The sequence below is a fragment of the Lithobates pipiens genome, unplaced genomic scaffold (genome assembly GCF_037356315.1).
Source record: "Lithobates pipiens isolate NorthernLeopardFrog02 unplaced genomic scaffold, aLitPip1_a1.2 Scaffold_8, whole genome shotgun sequence".
NCBI lineage: Eukaryota > Metazoa > Chordata > Amphibia > Anura > Ranidae > Lithobates > Lithobates pipiens.
In genome coordinates this window covers 63,889,816-63,907,834 of record NW_027507903.1, presented here as the reverse complement: position 1 = coordinate 63,907,834, position 18,019 = coordinate 63,889,816, and the positions used below count along the sequence as shown (strand labels likewise).

General features: G+C 42.7%; 1 protein-coding gene across 2 annotated transcripts in view; it reads right to left on the bottom strand.

Annotated features, from left to right (window-relative positions):
* Positions 1–18,019, bottom strand: part of ATP8B4 (ATPase phospholipid transporting 8B4 (putative)) — a 531,442-nt gene that overhangs the window by 97,312 nt on the left and 416,111 nt on the right. For both annotated transcript variants that reach the window (XM_077470822.1, XM_077470823.1), the window contains exons 14-16: positions 15,272–15,480; positions 10,561–10,604; positions 7,018–7,183 (exon numbers count right to left, since the gene is read on the bottom strand). In XM_077470822.1, coding sequence (XP_077326948.1) covers positions 7,018–7,183; positions 10,561–10,604; positions 15,272–15,480 — 419 coding nt within the window. The remainder of the gene's footprint in view (positions 1–7,017; positions 7,184–10,560; positions 10,605–15,271; positions 15,481–18,019) is intronic.

Genomic DNA, 18,019 nt, shown 5'->3' with positions numbered 1-18,019 from the left:
TTATTAAATATCTTGGAATCCAATATCCTACCTCTTTGTCTATCCTGGCAGATCTCAATTATATGCCCCTAATACGCACGATGCGAACGTGCCTTTAAACTTACGATAAACCGAACATCGCCTGGTTTGGCCAAAGGAACGTCATCAAAATGGACATTCTGCCGAAATTTTTATAAATTTTTAAGGCGATTTCTACTCCATGTGATTACTTCCAATCGATCAAGAAGGCTATTCGGGACTTCATATGGCGACATAAGAAACCTAGGATTGTTTTTAATACTTTAGCTTTACCTAAGAATAGAGGGGGTGTTGCTCTTCCTGACCTACTGTTGTAAGAATAGAGGGGGTGTTGCTCTTCCTGACTTACTGTTGTAATTTCACGCTGCATTGCTATTCAGAATAGTCAATTGGTACCGCGGTTTCTCCACGAAACTGTGGACGTCGTTAGAAAATGACCGAATATCTCTCGACCTCGCATCCCTTCCATGGACGCACCCAATGCACAGACTCCCTACTGACCTAATGCCCCTTGTAACTTGCACTACTTTGCGAATTTGGTACAGTTGCCTTTCCAAAGGTTTACTGTCCTTGAGACCCAGCCCCTGGACCTCACTATTTTGTATCAATTCCCTCTGACTTGTACTAAATCTAAATTTCTTATATGGCAAAAATCAGATGCTCCTCTATTGAGCCACATGCTCCATGCTGGAAAATTGATTCCTCTACCTAACATGCTCGCTTCCTGGCATAACCCTCTTGTGGCCTGGCTTGAACATACTCAATTAACACACTTTTTAGACAAAATACCAAACTTTGACAACTTGAATAGACCACATTCAGACTTTGAGTCATTGTTAGCCCTGTGGGACACACAAGAGCACTTGTTATCTGAGATACATCAGATTTCTTATCCAAATTCACATCCATTCCTTTCAAAATGGGAAAGGGAGAGGAATGTATCTCCGGATAATATGGAATGGGGCAAAACACTGGCACTTTCTTTTAATTGATCTAACTCATCTCATGCCCAAGAACGGAATTATCGTATTTTCTCAAGGTGGTATCGCTGCCCCACTATTCTACATAAATTTGATCCTAATGTATCAGAGATATGCTGGAGATGCTTGAAGGCCCCAGGCAGCATGACACACATTTGGGGTATATGCCCACTTGTACTCCCTTTTGGGATAAGATTCTCCATCTCTATGACAAACTTGTAGGGGACAAATATCCCAAATGAACCCCGCTTAACGGTCCTATGTTACCAGGATCCTATAAGCAAATCAAAATGAGCTTAATTCGCCATTTGCTGACGGCTGCCCGTTCTGTTATTGCTCGATCTTGACATCAACCGGTGGCCCCCTCTCTAGCTGATTGGGCCTGTGAAGTAGACAGGATCAAACATATAGAACGGATGGTAGCGTGGGATGCTGATCAAAGTGAGTCTCACACCATTATGTGATCTGTTTGGTTACACTTCTAGTTCTCCTTTGAATTTGATTCTTTTGTATCAGATACAGCTAATGCTGTTCCACCTGGGCCCTCTCATGAGTAGCTCGATATAACCTCTCCCCACTTTCCTTCTCTCTCTCTCCTCACCCCTCTTTTTTGTTGTTCTCCTTTTCTACACCTTCTATCTTACCTTTATAAGATTATGGTGATTTTACCGGTAGTGCCACCACATTTCCAGGCCATATATGTTGAGCCTTGTTTTTTTCTTTTTTATACAGCATTGTTTCTAGTGGACTACTGATTACTTGATATACCATTGCATCGCTCATTTCTCCATGCCTTAATGACACATAATTGATTCTGCTTATGTGATACATGTTGTGTTATTGCTCTTCTGATCTTAATATATACTTGTACACTCATTGGAATTGTGTTATTCTTTGCCTATGTTTATACATTATTGTTTAAGAATGTTTGAAAAACGTAATACAACAGATTCAACGTAAAATCAGGGTGTACTGTGCAAGCTCAGATTTACTAAAGACATTATGCATAAATTTACTCAATGATTTAGAATATGCTTAACTTTTACTTTTGTGGAAAGTGAGCCATATAATTTACAATCTGAATGTACATTTTACTAAAGCTGGTCCCAGATGGATCAAAGTTAAGCTGGTTCAGCAGGGACCTGCCAAATTTCTATCCATGTGTGGCCACCCCTGCTCAACAGAATCAAATTGATTGAATAGATTGATTTCTGTTTAATGGGTATGTTGGAAAACCTCTTGACAAGCAGCTGCAGCAATTCAGCAGCTGATTGGTGTATTCTGACAGCGGAGAGTCCTGCTGTCAGAATGCAATGTCCCGGTGGAGGGATTCCTCTATCCACCTCGCTTGTGTGGATGGAGGAATTTTTTTTTCTTTTGTTTAGCCAACAGAAGAAATTACCTATCTATCGTATCTATGGCCAGCATGTTTTAAATGTTTAGAGACTTTTTAATGAATGGCTTTGTACCAATGAACTGTTGCAAAGTAACAATTTTTAAAAGGGATTAAGGTCTTCACTCAACAACTGCAGACCTGTTGGCAGTGGCGGCCCACCCATAGGGGGCGCCCGGGCGCCGCCCCCCCCTCTCCCTAGGTGTAAAAAAAAAAAAAAGTAAAAAAAAAAAAAAATAAATAAAAGTTAAAAAAAAAAAAAAACGGGCCCTTTAAGACATTTAAAAAAAAAAAAAAAAAAAAAATGTCATTTAACAATTTAACATAGTGTACTGTGGCGCCGGTCACAGTGCACTATGAGAAGCGCCACGTCCATGCAATCACAAGATTGCATCCATGGCGCTTCATTTGCGGGTTAAAAACCCGCCTTGCAGCGCACTGCAGAACGCCGACTAGCTTCCGCCCGTAAAATCACTGTGATTCTACGGGCGGGAGCATTGTCATTCTTAGACAGGCAGTCACTTCCGGCTTGGCATTGCATGCTACTGCATACCACTGCCTTTGGCCAGGGTTGTCGGGAAGAGGGTTGTCGGGAAGAGGGACACGTCACAGGTCCCAGATGATTGCCCGGCCAGTCACAAAGTGTTTTCTGTGGGCGCCCGGCTGTGAAGCCACAGCCGGGCGCCCACAGTGACAATGCTGATGCTGCAGAGAGGAGTGGGAGACAAGGGGGGCTTCGTTCCCCCGCATCACTGGACCCTGGACAGGTAAGTGTCCAATTATTCAAAGTCAGTAGCTACAGTATTTGTAGCTGGTGACTATTATTTTTTTTTTGTCGTAACTCAGCTTTAAGGGCTGTCTTCAGAAAATTGTAAATAATAAATGATTTACTCTGTATGATCTAGGGTTTGTTTTCAGTTGATGTACCCCAAGCCTCAGTTCTGGTAACCAATACTTTTCAGTTTCAATTTGTTTATTCACATTATGTATTCACAAGAAATGTTCCATTAATAATATTTAACATGGATTACAAACTAGTTAGCAAGTCTCTTGATACAGATAAGGAAACCTACAGTTCACAATTGTCCTAGACATCAGTCCATCCAGTTCAACCTGTGTGAGTCTATGAGTGTGTATATATTTATGTCTCTGACAATTTCCATATCCCTGTATACCGCATTCACCAAGATGCTCTTCTAAGAGCTTTTTGACCTTATCAACACTCTCCGCTGACACATCCAATTGTGGATCCTTATTGTGGATTCCACATCCTTACTGCTCTAATAGTAAACAGTCCCCTTATGCAGATTGTGATTAAACTGCTTCTCATCCACCTTCACTGAATGGCCCCGTGTCTTCTTAAGTGACCTGAGACAAAACAGTCACCAGTTAGAAACTTGTATATTGCATTCATATCTCTTCGTAAGCCTCTCTTCCCAGGGAGAATAAGTTTAATGTATGTAGTCGTTTGTCATAACTGAGATCCTGTAGTCCCCTTATCAGTTTTGTTGCCCTTCTGTGGACTCTCTTCAGTTCTAGTACATCCTTCCCCTGGACTGGTGGTCAGAACTTGATGACATACTCAAGATGCAGCCAAACCAGTGTCTTGTAAAGTGGTAGGATTATAGTTTTGACTCAAGTGGATACCCTTCTTAATGCATGCTAATGCTTTGCTAGCTGAAGCTTGGCATTGCATGCTACTGCATACCACTGCCTTTGGTCTACTAGGCCCCCCCGAGATCTTTTTCATCCAAAATTCCCCCCGGGGTTCGCCCCTAAGGTGTAATCTGCATTCATATTTTTAGTCCCCACATGCATTACTTTACATTTATCTATAGACCTCATCTGCCATGTAGTTGCCCACTTTTCTATTTTATTGAGGTCTTCCTGTATGGTTGCTATATCATGTTGTGGTGGTTATTAAGTTTGTTTCATCAGCAATAACTGAGATTAAACTATTTATTTCAACCTATATATAATTTATGTACAAGTTAAATAGAATTGGTCCCAGGACAGAGCCTTGGGGTACCCTACTTACAGCTCCAGTCCATTCAGAAGATATGCCATTTATCATTACCCTTTGGCCGTGTCCCTGTACCCAATTTTCAAGGAAAACACTATCATTAATGCCAACTGATCAAAATGTGTAAATGAATGCTTTGGCAAAGTCTAGATACACCACATCCACTGGCTTTCCTCTATCCAGATTATAGCTTACCTCCTCAGAGAATGTTAAAAGGCAGGTCTGGTAAAAATTATGTTTCATAAATCAATGCTGGTTACTACTAATTTCACCAGTAAAAATACTATTTCCACCAGCAAATTCCTGGATATTTTCCCTTATCATCCCCTCCAATATTTGACATACTATTGAGGTTAGACTAACTGGTCTGTACTTTCCAGGTACAGTAATACCTCGGATTGCGAGTAACATGGTTAATGAGCGTTTCACAATACAAGCTATTATTTTTTTAAAACCCTGACTTGGTTTGCAAGCATTGACTCGCAAAATGAGCAGGATTCAACCATCTGTGGTGTCCAGTACTTCATTTGACCAGAGGTGCGGGGGTGCCGGTGACACTCTGAGCTGCTTGGATGCACTCGGAAACACTGAAACACTCCGTTCCCAAGTGTTTCCAGCGCCCCCCCCCCCCCCCCCCAAACTATGGTCACATGCAGTACTGCATACAATAGAAGTCACTGTGGAACAAATTACTTTATCTGAGTTTCCATTGACTTCTATGCGGAAACTCGATTTGATATTGGATTAAAATCATTATTCTGGAATGAATTATGCTTGTAATCCAAGGTACCACTATATATATCCCAGGCCTCTTTGAAATAACGATAGCATGTTAGCTTTTCGCCAGTCAGTAAGCTCTCCCTATAGATTAGGTATAATGGTTATTTGAAAACTCATGGGTGTAAGCCATCTGGTCCTGGTGGTTTATTCGCATTAAGTTTTTCCAGTCTATTTTGAACACTGGCGTCCATTAGCCTGGTCTATCATAACCCTCCCCCCAGCAAAAACTGATAAGAAGAATGTATTTAAAGCGTGAGTCCGCCGGGAGTGCACGTTTTTTTTTTTTTTTTAAAGCCAGCAGCTACAAATACTGCAGCTGCTGACTTTTAAAATAGTGACACTTACCTGTCCAGCGCGCCCGGGATGTCGGCACCCGAAGCCGATCTCTCGATCGTCTCTCGGGTGCTGCCGCCGCCATCTTGGGTATGGGAATCAGGAAGTGGAGCCTTTCGGCTTCATTTCCCGGTTCCCTACTGCGCATGTGCGAGTCGCGCTGCGCAATGAGGATGGACCCGCTGCCTCTGGGATCTGTGTGTTTCCCAGCAGGCAGCGGGGGACTTTCGGAAAGGGGCGTAATCTACGCCCCTTTCCACAGAGAGCTATCCAGGAAGTGGGTGTAGATACCTATACTGTACAGGTACCTGCACCCCCTCCCCCCTGAAAGGTGCCAATTGTGTGGCGCCAGAGGGGGGGAGGATTCCAATGAGCAGAAGGTCCACTTTAGGGTGGACCTCCGCTTTAACATCATTGCCTTCTCCATGTCACTTGTAACCAAATTTCTGGCTTTGACCTTTAATTATTAATATATTTAAAAACAATTTTGGAATTCTTTTTACTCTCCTCTGTTACGTGTATTTTGTGGCCTATTTTTGATGCCCTTATTGTGCTCTAACATTTCTTATTGCATTCCTTGTAGTGTTGGAATGCTAAGAGTAACCCCTTGCCTCTACATTTTTTAAAGGATATATATTTTTCTTTAATAAGCCTTTTTACGCTTTAAATTTAGCCATCCAGGTTTGGCTTGAATTCTTTTATATTTGTTGCCCAATGGAATTCACTGACTGATACCCATAATTAATATATTCTTAAAGCACTGCTACTTTTGCTCCATGGTTTTTGTGTCTAGAATTTCCTCCCATGTAATGTCCTGAAGTATAGAGTGCAGTTTTGTACAGTTAGATCTCTTGAAATTACCGTTATCAAATTCTCCTGCAAGACAACCAAAAAAATGACGAGCTTTAGTTGCCTGAGCAGTTCCATCTGCCCAGTCAATATCCAGATAATTGAAGTCCCCAATATACTGGATAGCAGCGTTATCCTTCAAGCAGGCAATGCTCATTTTATGCATAAGTTATTTATAACGGGAAAAGTAAGTATGGGCGTAGGGTGGAGATTCATGTGTTATGGTGTATGGGGACATTTAAGCACAGGTAGACTCTAGTGTAGTGATTTAAAGTGGAAGGTACAAGTTCAGTGTGTAGATTATCAGCTTAGGTGAGCCAAAGGGTTGTTGGGGAAGGGAGGAAGGTGGCAAAGGTGCAAATGAAGAAAGGAAATGTATAGCATGGAGAAGAACAGGTGGAGCAAGGGAGGGGGAAATAATACTTTTAATAGATTTCTAAATAAAAAAAGAATTTTAAAATTTAAATAAAAAAAAAAAAAAGCCAACAGTAACCCAGTGCACTGCATGACTGAACAATTAATTGGCAAACATGTTTAATGTGCATAAATGTGATGAAGTATTAGTTCTTGTTCCACATAACCATCTCTGACTTGCATAGCAAATTAAATGTACATGCTGGTATGCTTAGTTCCATACAAACCTTCATTTTTCTCTTCAGACATGACGGTATGACAGAGAGACAACAATCTGAAAAACTCTTGCACATGGGGCTCCTCCAGCTTTATAGACTCAATTAAACTGTGATCATAAAACTGAAACTTGCTATCCGCAAGAGTATTGAATGAGAAGTCCACTGGTGGTGTTTTCTGGAAAATACAAAGACAAACATACACAACAAAATGAATCATTCAGGCTGGGCTCACACCTATGCCAGCATCCAATTCACATAGCAGGAGAATATGACTTGCTCTCTATGGAGCCGGTTCACATGTCTCCAGGGTGGCTGCGGAGCGCACTGCACAAAAACGCTGTGCGTCTATGCCTCCATTTCAGTGCCAAATTCAGGCAAAGATTCTGCCCTGATTCGTCCCTGAAATGGAGAACAGGGATGGACAGCGTTGCTGTGCAATTTGTGGCCGGTTAGGTGTAAACAGGAAAGAACCATCTGTAATATTTAAAACTTACACATGAGAAAATACTATACTAATCAGTATAAAAATACCATATAAAAATTGCACCATCCATGGAGTGCAGTGGGTAGGCTAAATTCTAACCCTCGAGGGTCACTTCGGATTTTAATAAAAATGTATTGCATACACTTTAACCGGGTCCTGACCGGTGCACGCACTGCCACCCACTGGTTAACCCCTTCACTGCCAGTGTCATTTACACAGGAATCACTGCATTTATATTGCAGTGATTGCTGTATAAATGACAATGGTCCCAAAAATGTGTCAAAAATGTCCGATGTGTCCGCCATAATGTCGCAGTCACAATAAAAATCGCTGATCACCGACATTACTAGTAAAAAAAAAAAATATTAATAAAAATGCCATAAAACTGTCCCCTATTTTGTAAACGCTTCAACTTTTGCACAAACCAATCAATAATCGCTTATTGCGATTTTTTTACCAAAAATATGTAGAAGAATAAGTATCGGCCTAAACTGAGGGAAAAAAATGTTTTTTTATATATTTTTTGGGGGATATTTATTATAACAAAAAGTAAAAAATAATGCGTTTTTTTCAAAATGGTCGCTATATTTTTGTTTATATCGCAAAAAATAAAAACCGCAGGGATGATCAAATGGCACTAAAAGAAAGCTCTATTTGTGGGAAAAAAAGGACACCAATTTTGTTTGAGAGCCATGTTGCATGACCGCACAATTGTCAGTTAAAGCAACGCAGTGCCGAATCGCAAAAAGTGGTCCGGTCTTTGATCAGCAAAATGGTCCAGGGCTGAAGTGGTTAAATGAAAAGTATGCCAAAGCTTGTTTGGACATACTCATCATGTGCGCTTCTGTGACCCAGAGTCAGCCAGCAGTGAGCAAAAGTCCACCCAAATTCCTGATCAGCAGCTGGCTAAGACCCTGTTCACATTTAGCGATTTGGGATTGCAGGCAGAATAGCTGCGATTCCAAATCCCACTGCAATGCTAGAAAAATGCAACACATGTGTTCAAGTGCCATTCATTTTCAATGCCACCTAAAATGCAGTGCTAAAATCGCAGGAATACAGCATCAAATAAAGCTTGTCTCCTAAAAAGGAGCAGGAGCTTCTTTTTGGGTGAGAAGCTTCACGCAATGTGGTTTTCTGCAATTGCATGGCTTTTTTTTGCGTGACAATTGCAGCAAAACTGCACTGCATTTGGGTGCGATTGAAACTGAATGCGTGCTGAGTTTTGTCAGCATTGCAATGTGATGTGGAATCGTGGTGATCCCAAATACCTAGATAAGAATGGGGTGCCTCAGCCTCTCAGTGGGCTGCTGTGAGCCTGAGCTAGCCGATCCTACCTGATCTACGGTCCAACGCTCCAGTGAGGGCAAGAGGGACAAAGTACAGAGTGATGACTGACAGTCGCCGCTATCTGCTCAAAGCAATTAGCAATCACATGATGGCTCAGTTCTTGGGCTTAGAGGCAGAAGGGGAACAGCTTGCAGCATTGAACAGATGCTGCAGGATGTATTTAAGTATGTATGTTTGCTTTTTTTTTTCATTCCAACATTTCTCCTTTACTTTATATGATGAATCTGGTGCTAGCATTTTTAACTCTTGGAGTGATAAGCTACTTTTGCTCCTGGCCGCATTGTTCCTGGCTATACCTATTGCATTCTCCCTCATATTAAAAAAAAATAGCTGAGATTGGAAATGTTTTTTGGTTGTCTAATGCTGCGTACACACAATCGGAAATTCCGGCCAGAAAAAGACCGATGAGAGCTTTTCATCGGAAAATGTGACCGTGTGTATGCTCCATCAGAATTTAGCTGTCCGAATTTCCGCCAGCCAAAAATTGATAGCATGTTCTCAATTTTCCAGACGGAAAAAATTTCTATCGGAAATTCTGATCGTGTGTATGCAATTCCGACACGCCAAAAATCACACCTGCTCAGATTCAACTACGAGACAGAAGCTATTGGCTACCGGCTATTGAACTTCCTTTTTCTAATTCCGTTGTACGTGTTCTACGTCACCGCGTTATAAAGGATTGGAATTTGGTGTGACCGTGTGTAAGCAAGACAGTTTGAGCCGAATTCCGTCGGGAAAACCAACAGAGCTTTTTCCGAGGAGAATTCCGATCGTGTGTACGCGGCATAACACTCCAGTAGCTATCAGAAACTCAGTTATGGCTGAATTGACTCATCAATCCATTTCCAGCAACTTAAGAGTGATTGCAGTGTGCTAGAATGTAAACTAAGCTGTGCATGCACAGCTCAGTGTATATTCTACAGGGGATAGTGAACAGGCAGCTAAGTGTCTTTTACTGCAGAAAATGTGCATTTTTTTGGTTTTAGTTCCACTTTAAGTTTTTTCTGTTATTAGCTCAATATTCTTAAAAGGCAGAGTTGCTTTCTGGCATATAAGATGGGAATATTTCTTCAAATATATAACACCAATCCATAAGTGCTGTCTGATCTAAATCTTTTTTTTGGCCAGGAATTCATTTTAAATATCAGTTTTGAGTGGGTAAATTAAAATTATTAATATAAGAAGAGATATTACAAATAGCCAACATTCTTAAAGGATAAGTTCACCTTTGGGAACATGTTACATGGTCAATCCATTTTTAGGGTGGAACATATAACATATTCCCAATGCTGCAGCCGCTGCCCACTACCCCCCGCCCCCCCCCCTCCCTGTGGCAACAGTATGGGGATAAGTTCCCTATACTAGCTGTCACTTTTTGAAATAATCACAAACGTGCAGGGCTCCACCCACATGGCTGCGTTATTCATACACACAGCTCTGTGTGTGAATGAACTACAATCCCTGGCATCCTTTGCAGCTTGTAGTTCGCAATGTTCTCTTCCTTTCAGTGTATCTACTTGCCCATACACGATGTACGGGCACATGGATACAATGACATAGCTGCAGGAGACCTGCAAGGCGCCAGCAATCTTAAAATAAATAAATAAATGCACATTTTTTTACCTGCAAAAAAAAACTATTATTTTTTTTTAATAAAACATATCCTTTAAGGGGTACATGTTACAGACACCAATATTGCAGAAAACTGCAGTTGTTACCTCTGTAATTTCCATTTTTCGGCCCAGTTCATCCCGTACCTGACCTACAGAATAAAATAAATACAATTAATTAATAAATAAAGAAGCCAATAGCTTTTTCCTTGAAAAAAAAAATCTAAATACAAATTCTAAATAGATCTTATATGCACCTAAACTTAGAGAAGGACATATACAACATTATACAGTAGTTTCTGTATATTGTAAACTATTATCCTGTAACGCCGGAAAACATAAATCTATTTTCTGTTATTATTATCATTGGCAATGTTTGTATTCCAGCTGTACTGTCTACATATAACTGTATGTATAGTGCAATGAATAGCAACGAATAGCAATTAACCATACCCTGCACAGCGTATTATGTGCTGAATCTTAGCTGATTAAAGTTTTGCCTATGAAGACATCATTGGAGTGCTGCTTTTCTTTTGGATTATACTGTACACTGCACAGTGTTCAATTACAACAAATCATGTGCTTACATGACCTACACAATTGCACCGTTTTTCCCAAAATGTACAAATTAAAATAGCATATAGACACAAGAGGAATGATGACAAGAAAACAAATCATAGCTTATGAAAGTCCTTATCATGTAGTTAAAAAAACAGCAACTGTAGAAGGCAGCTCCATTTGAAGACTAATGCCACGTACACACGATCAGACTATCCAGCGGACATAGTCAGAGCGAGCAGACCTGCCCACACACGCCTGGACTTTTCCGGGACTATGGCGGGAGTCCGCTAGACTTTTGAAATGACCGGACTTGCCCACACACGAAGTAAAGTCTGTTCATTTTGAACGTGGCTCAAGGTAGACGGAACTAGCGAAGGAAGTCAATGTCGCCACCTCCATTGGCGAGATTGACACCTTGCGAGCCCCGTCACCTGGTATGGATTTAAAGGGGAACCCCTACGCCAAAAAAACGGCGTGGGGGTCCCCCCAAAATCCATAGCAGACCCTTATCCGAGCACGCAGCCTGGCCGGTAAGGAAAGGGGGTGGGGACGAGCGAGCGCTTTTACTAGCGGAGGAGATCGACTTTCTCCTTCGTTGCCGCCGCCGTCCGGGGGGCTTCTTCCGACTTTGGGGGTCTTGTCCCGCTCTTCGGTTCTTCTTGCCGGGCCTCCGCTTTTTTCTTCCAGCTCTTATACTAGCGTTGGCTCGGTCTTGTCTCTGTCGCCACCGCCTTCTGCATCTTCCTCTGATGGTGACACGACGCTCTCTCTGGCCTTAATAGCAGGAACGCATTTGTGCGGCGACTTATATAGGGATAAGGGGCGGGGTCACCAAGTGATGTTACATGGTGACCCTGCCTCTTATGTCGTCACAGTCCCAGAGGATGCTGGGACTGTGACATCACCCGTGACCCCGCCTCTTATCCCTATATAAGTCGCCGCACAACATGTTACTGCCATTAAGGCTGGAGAGAACATCGTGTCAACATCGGAAGAAGAGAAGAAGAAGGAGGAAGAAGAAGTGGAAGAAGCAGAAGGTGGAGACGACAAGACTGGGCCAACGCTAGTAAAAGAGCTGGAAGAAGAAAGCAGAGGCCCGGCAAGAAGAACCGAAGAGCGGGACAAGACCCCCGAAGTCGGAAGAAGACCCCTGGACAGTGGCGGCGACAAAGGAGAAAGCCAGGCTCCTCCGCTAGTAAAAGAGCTAGTAAAAGAGCAGAAGATAGCGGAGTACAGAGAGAAGACCCCCGAAGACGGATGAAGACCCTGAATCTGTCTAATAAAGTACTTTAAAAACCTGTGTTGTGTTTTTTTATCTACACTTTTTTCCCCAGGTGAATGGGTAGGGGTACATCGTACCCCATACTCATTCACATAGGGTAGGGGGCCGGAATCTGGGGGCCCCCTTATTAAAGGAGGCTCCCGGATTCTGATAAGCCCCCCACCCGCCGACTCCGACAACCAACGGCCAGTGTTGTCGGGAAGAGGCCCTCGTCCTCATCAACATGGGGATAAGGTGCTTTTGGGTGGGGGCCGCAGGGCCCCCCTTCCCCAAAGCACCTCCCATGTTGAGGGACCTGGTATGGCTCAGGAGGTGGGGGGCGCTCGCTCGTCCCCACCCCCTTTCCTTACCGGGCGGCCTGCGTGCTCGGATAAGGGTCTGCTATAGACTTTGGGGGGAACCCCATGCCGTTTTTTCGGCGTAGGGGTTCCCCTTTAAATCCATACCAGGTGATGGGGCTCGCGAGGTGTCAATCTCGCCGATGGAGGCGGCAACATTGACTTCCTTCGCTAGTTCCATCTACCTGGAGCCACGTTTGAAATTAATGGACTTTATTCCATGTGTGGGCAAGTCCGTTCATTTCAAAAGTCTGGCGGACTAGCACACAGACTGGCGGATTGTCCGCCGGACAATTTTGAGTCAAGACATCTTTCAAAGTCTGCTGTACTTTTGGGAACAAAAAGTCAGCCGGAGCCCACACACGGGCAGATTGTCTGGCGGACTCTGGTGTGTACGTGGCATAAGAAACAGCAAAACAATCGTCTAGGAACACTGGAAATGGAAACAGAGGCGCCACTCTAAGTGCAGTATTAAAAGAGTGCTTTAATAAAAACTTAAAATTTGGTAGTCACAAAAGTACACTAGCAAAAGGTGTGTAAACAAGAAACTGCCAAACATCCATGGAGTGGAATCATTCTGTGAACTGGAGGAAGGTTGTATTCAGTAGACTAAGCTGGAACATACACTGCTGACACTTCCAGTCAGTGGAACGCACGCCAGCTGAAGCCCACACACGATCGGAATATCCGATTAAATGATTCCTTCTGACTTTTTCTGCCAGAAAGTCTGACCGAGTGTACACGGCATTACAGTAAAGAACCCTCTATGTAGTTGAAGGTTAAACCTCTTTTCTTCTAATTTTAATGAGTGACCAAGTGTCTTGTTAAACTCCCTTCCGCAAAAAAGTTTTATCCCTATTATGGGGTCACCAGTATGGTATTTGTATATTGAAATCATGTTCTCCAGAGAGAATAAGTTCAGTTCTCACAACCTTTCCTCATAACTCATATCCTCCAGACCTTTTATTAGCTTAGTTGCCCTTCTTTGTACTCGCTCCATTTCTAGTACATCCTTCCTGAGGACTGGTGCCCAGAACTGGACAGCCTACTCCAGGAGCAGCCGGAACAGTGTCTTGTAGAGTGGGAGAATTATCGTTTTATCTCTGGAGTTTATCCCCCTTTTAATGCATGCCAATATTCTGTTTGCTCATAGAAGGTTAAAAGATTGGTTTGGCAAGAACGATTCTTGTGCCATAAGGATAAACACTGCAGTTTTGGTTACTGAAGCCCCCAGATTCCCTTGTGCAGACTGAGGAGAAGAAGAAATTCAATACCTTCACCATCTCCCCATCCTTTGTAATCAGATGTCCTTCCTCATTCTTTATGAGGCCAACATGGTCTGTCCTCCCTTTTTTACTGTTTACATACTTAAAGAATTTCTTGAGATTTTTTTTTCGCTCTCCTCTGCTATGTGTCTTTTGTGTTCTATCTTATCTGCCCTAATTGTACCCTTACATTTCTTGTTGCATTATTTATAAAGTCTAAATGATGATAATGATCCTTCAACCTGGTATTTTTTGAAGGCCTTCTCCTTTGCTTTTATATGCATTTTTACATTGGCGATAAGCCATGCAGGACTTTTGTTCGCTCTTTTAAATTTATTACCCAAAGGGATGCATTGGCTAATGCCCTTATTTAATATGCTCTGAAAGAAGCAAACCCATCTCTCCTCTGTGTTCTTTGTTATAAGATTTTATCCCAATTCATGCCTTCTAACAAGGTTCATAGTTTAGGAAAGTTGGCTCTTTTGAAATTCAGTGTCTTTGTATTCCCCTTATGTTTCCTATTTGTGTGATTTATACTGAAGCCAATTGACCTGTGATCGCTGTTTCCTAAATTGTCCTGTATTTCCACATCTGTGATCAGGTCTGTATTGTTGGTAATCAGTAGATCCGGTAACGCTTTATTTCTAGTTGGTGCATCTACCATCTATACCATGAAATTGTCCTGCAAGACATTTAGGAACTGACGAGCCTAGAGGAATGCATGGTTCCCTCCGCCTAGTCTATGTATGTATAATTAAAATCCCCCATTATAACACTTCCCATCCTTGCTGCTAATCCAACTTGTGATAGGAGATCAGTCCCCCCCTCCTCCCTCAGGTTAGGGGGTCTATAGCATATTCCCAGTAATATTTTCCCCTTAGCTTTATCCCTTTGGAGCTCTACCCATAAGAATTCTAACGCCACCCTAGCCCCCTTAGTGATGTCATCTGTTACATTCACTTACAATATTCTTGATATATAGGCATACCCCTCCCCCTTTTTTACCCTCTCTATCCCTGCGATAAAGGGTATACCCTTGAATGGTTGCCAGCCAATCATGAGAGCTGTTGAAACAGGGAATTGGTGAACATGCCACGTAGTTTAGACCAGTCCCATACTATCCTCTTATTGGGTGTTCAGAGACCGAGCAGTGTATGGCATCAGATCGCCGCCACCTGCCTGTCTTGGATCTATTTGTTTTAGAAGGTTGTAGAGAAAAGAAGGCAGCAGATAAACAGGTACAACTTACATGGGAGGATTTGTTTAATCTTTGAGTATCACATGAGGTTTGTCACTTCAGTGGTATATATAAGGGTTACGAATCACTTTAACTAAATGCAATACACAAAAGAAAAGTCATATATTTCACTTACCATATAATCTTCCATTGATTGAACATTTATTAAATGTCATTATATTCTGAGTAAGAGTCCCTGTTTTGTCAGAGAATATATACTCTATCTGCCCTAATTCCTCATTTAAAGTAGTGGTCCGGGCTTCGGCTGGAGTACCTCTTTTAGAGTAATACATTTTACGGTCCCAGTTGATAAAGTAACTATGTCCCAGGCGAATAACTTCAACACTTCAAAAAAGAAAAAGAAAAATCAAACAATATACATGAATATAAATATTTAAAAAGTTTTAAAAAATACCTAATAATCAGAAAAATAAAATATGTGTTCACTTGCATTAGACTAAAATTCAGATTCATAATGAAGGTGTGATGCATAGATAACTGGTATAAAAAGAAGCATGCCTTCAGTATAAAAAGAATTTGGTAAAGCGTGATGGAGTGTTAATTACAGAAGGAAAATAAAAAAATGGACAATTCTTGGTAAAAATATATATAATACAAATTATTTTAGAATCTATCAAAATAGGTGTAATATTAAAAATAACTAGTGGAGACTAATACTACTAACTACACATTCTGAAACAGATAATTTGAGAGGTTTTTTTTTCCCGCATGGTATTTCATGATGCAGATCTTGTCCCCTTTTTCCATACTTTTCTATACACTATTTAGCGCAACTGTGGGAACATAACAGAAGGAGGAAAATGCCTCAAGTCGAGATAAGAAGACCTTACCAGGGGGCCAATTAGTGTAGTTTAGCCTTAAAGTGGTGGAAAAGGCAGGAGATTTTTTTACCTTAATGGATTCTCTGCATTGAGGTAAAAGACCTGTCATCTTCATCTCGCCCCCAGCCCCCCTAAATACTTACTTGAGCCTGATCTTGATCCAGCAGCTCTCTCCTTTCTCTCTCTCCTCAATGGACATGGAGGCAGCAGCAACAGACATTGACTCCTGTGAGAAGGGAGCGGGGCCAAGCCATGCTGTGAGTGTCAATGGACACACATAGCCCGGTTTGGGAAGGAGTCCACACATCTGCCCTCAAAAGCAAGTGCTTGCATGGGGGCAGACACAGAAGAGGAGGAGCCAAGATCGCTGGTGGGGGACCCTAGAAGAGAAGGTTCAGGGCTCTGCAAAACCATTGAACATACTGTAGCAGGTAAGTATAACATGTTTATTATTATAATACAAAAAAAAAAGAAAAAAGGATTTACAATCACTTTAAAGAGGAGTTGCCCCCCCCCCCCAGCAAAAAAATAAAAGTCAGCAGCTATACATAATGTCTCCATCGGCTCTCAGTTGCTGCCGCCGACATTTGTAGTTAGGGAAACCAGCAGTAAAGCCTTTCAGCGCTGCGCTTTCTGAATGGCCCACCAGTGGGGGGGGAAGGAGGAGGGGAGCCGAACTTCAGAGTGATCTCGCCATGGTGAGATTGCTCGGAAATGGGGACAGGTACCTGTCAAAATACAGGTACCTGTCCTCCCTCCCTGAAAGGTGGCAAATGTGGCACTGGCACTGGCACTGGAGGGGGGGGGGGGTTTGATAAGCGGAGCTTACAGTTTTGGGTGCCTTCATAGTAAAGTGAAACAAAGTCTGGGATGGCACAGAGATGGCTTTTAAGTTTAATGTGATTCTAAAGGCTTAAGGTACTTTACCTTAATACATTGCATGCATTATAGTGAAAAAAAAAACTTTCGGGTGAAGCTCCCCCACCCCCTCCAGTTCCCCCTTATACTTACCTGAGCCCCATCTGGATCCTGCGATTTGCATGAGAGTAACAGCTCTCTGAGTTTCTCGCTCCTTATTGGCTCCTGATGCTGTCAATCACAGCCACTGAGTCAGAAGAAGAGAGTGGAGGTGGTACCAAGCTCCATGCATGAATGGACAATGTCACAGGAGTGTGGCTTGCTATTGGGGGGCACTCTGCAGGGGGGAGGAACCAAACAAAAACAGGACCAGGGCTGCTCTGTGCATAACCATTGCACAGAGCAGGCAAGTATAACATGTTTGTTATTTTTTTTTTTTAAACTTGCCTTTACAAACACTTTAATTACAAACACTAACTTTTATTGCACAGAATGCATCAAGGTAAAAAACCTTGTGTGTGCAGAAGCATCCCCAGCCCCTCTAATACTTAGCTGAGCCCCCTCTTGATCCAGCGATCTCCGCAAGAATCTTGTCCATCTGGGGACTCACACTCCCGATTGTCTTTCTGCAGCAGCGAGAGCCATTGCCTTTGCAGGTGCCATTGTCAATCAAAGCCTGTGAGTCAATCAGGAGACAGAGGGGACAGGGCCAAACCACGGCCCCCTGTGTGAATGGACACACAGAGCTGCAGCTCGGGAGTGCACCTGCTTAGGGTGCCCCCTAATACCGTATATACTCGAGTATAGGCCGACCCGAGTATAAGCCGAGGCCCCCAATTTACCCCCAAAAAACTGGGAAACCTATTGACTCGTGTATAAGCCGAGGGTGAGATATGCCTGTCCATCCCTGTGTGTGTCCGTCCATCCCTCTGTGTCCGTCCATCCCTGTGTGTCCGTCCATCCCTGTGTGTGTGTCCATCCATCCATCCCTGTGTGTGTGTCCATCCATCCATCCCTGTGTGTGTGTCCATCCATCCATCCCTGTGTGTGTGTCCATCCATCCATCCCTGTGTGTGTGTGTGTGTCCATCCATCCATCCATCCATCCCTGTGTGTGTGTGTGTGTCCATCCATCCATCCATCCCTGTGTGTGTGTGTGTGTCCATCCATCCATCCCTGTGTGTG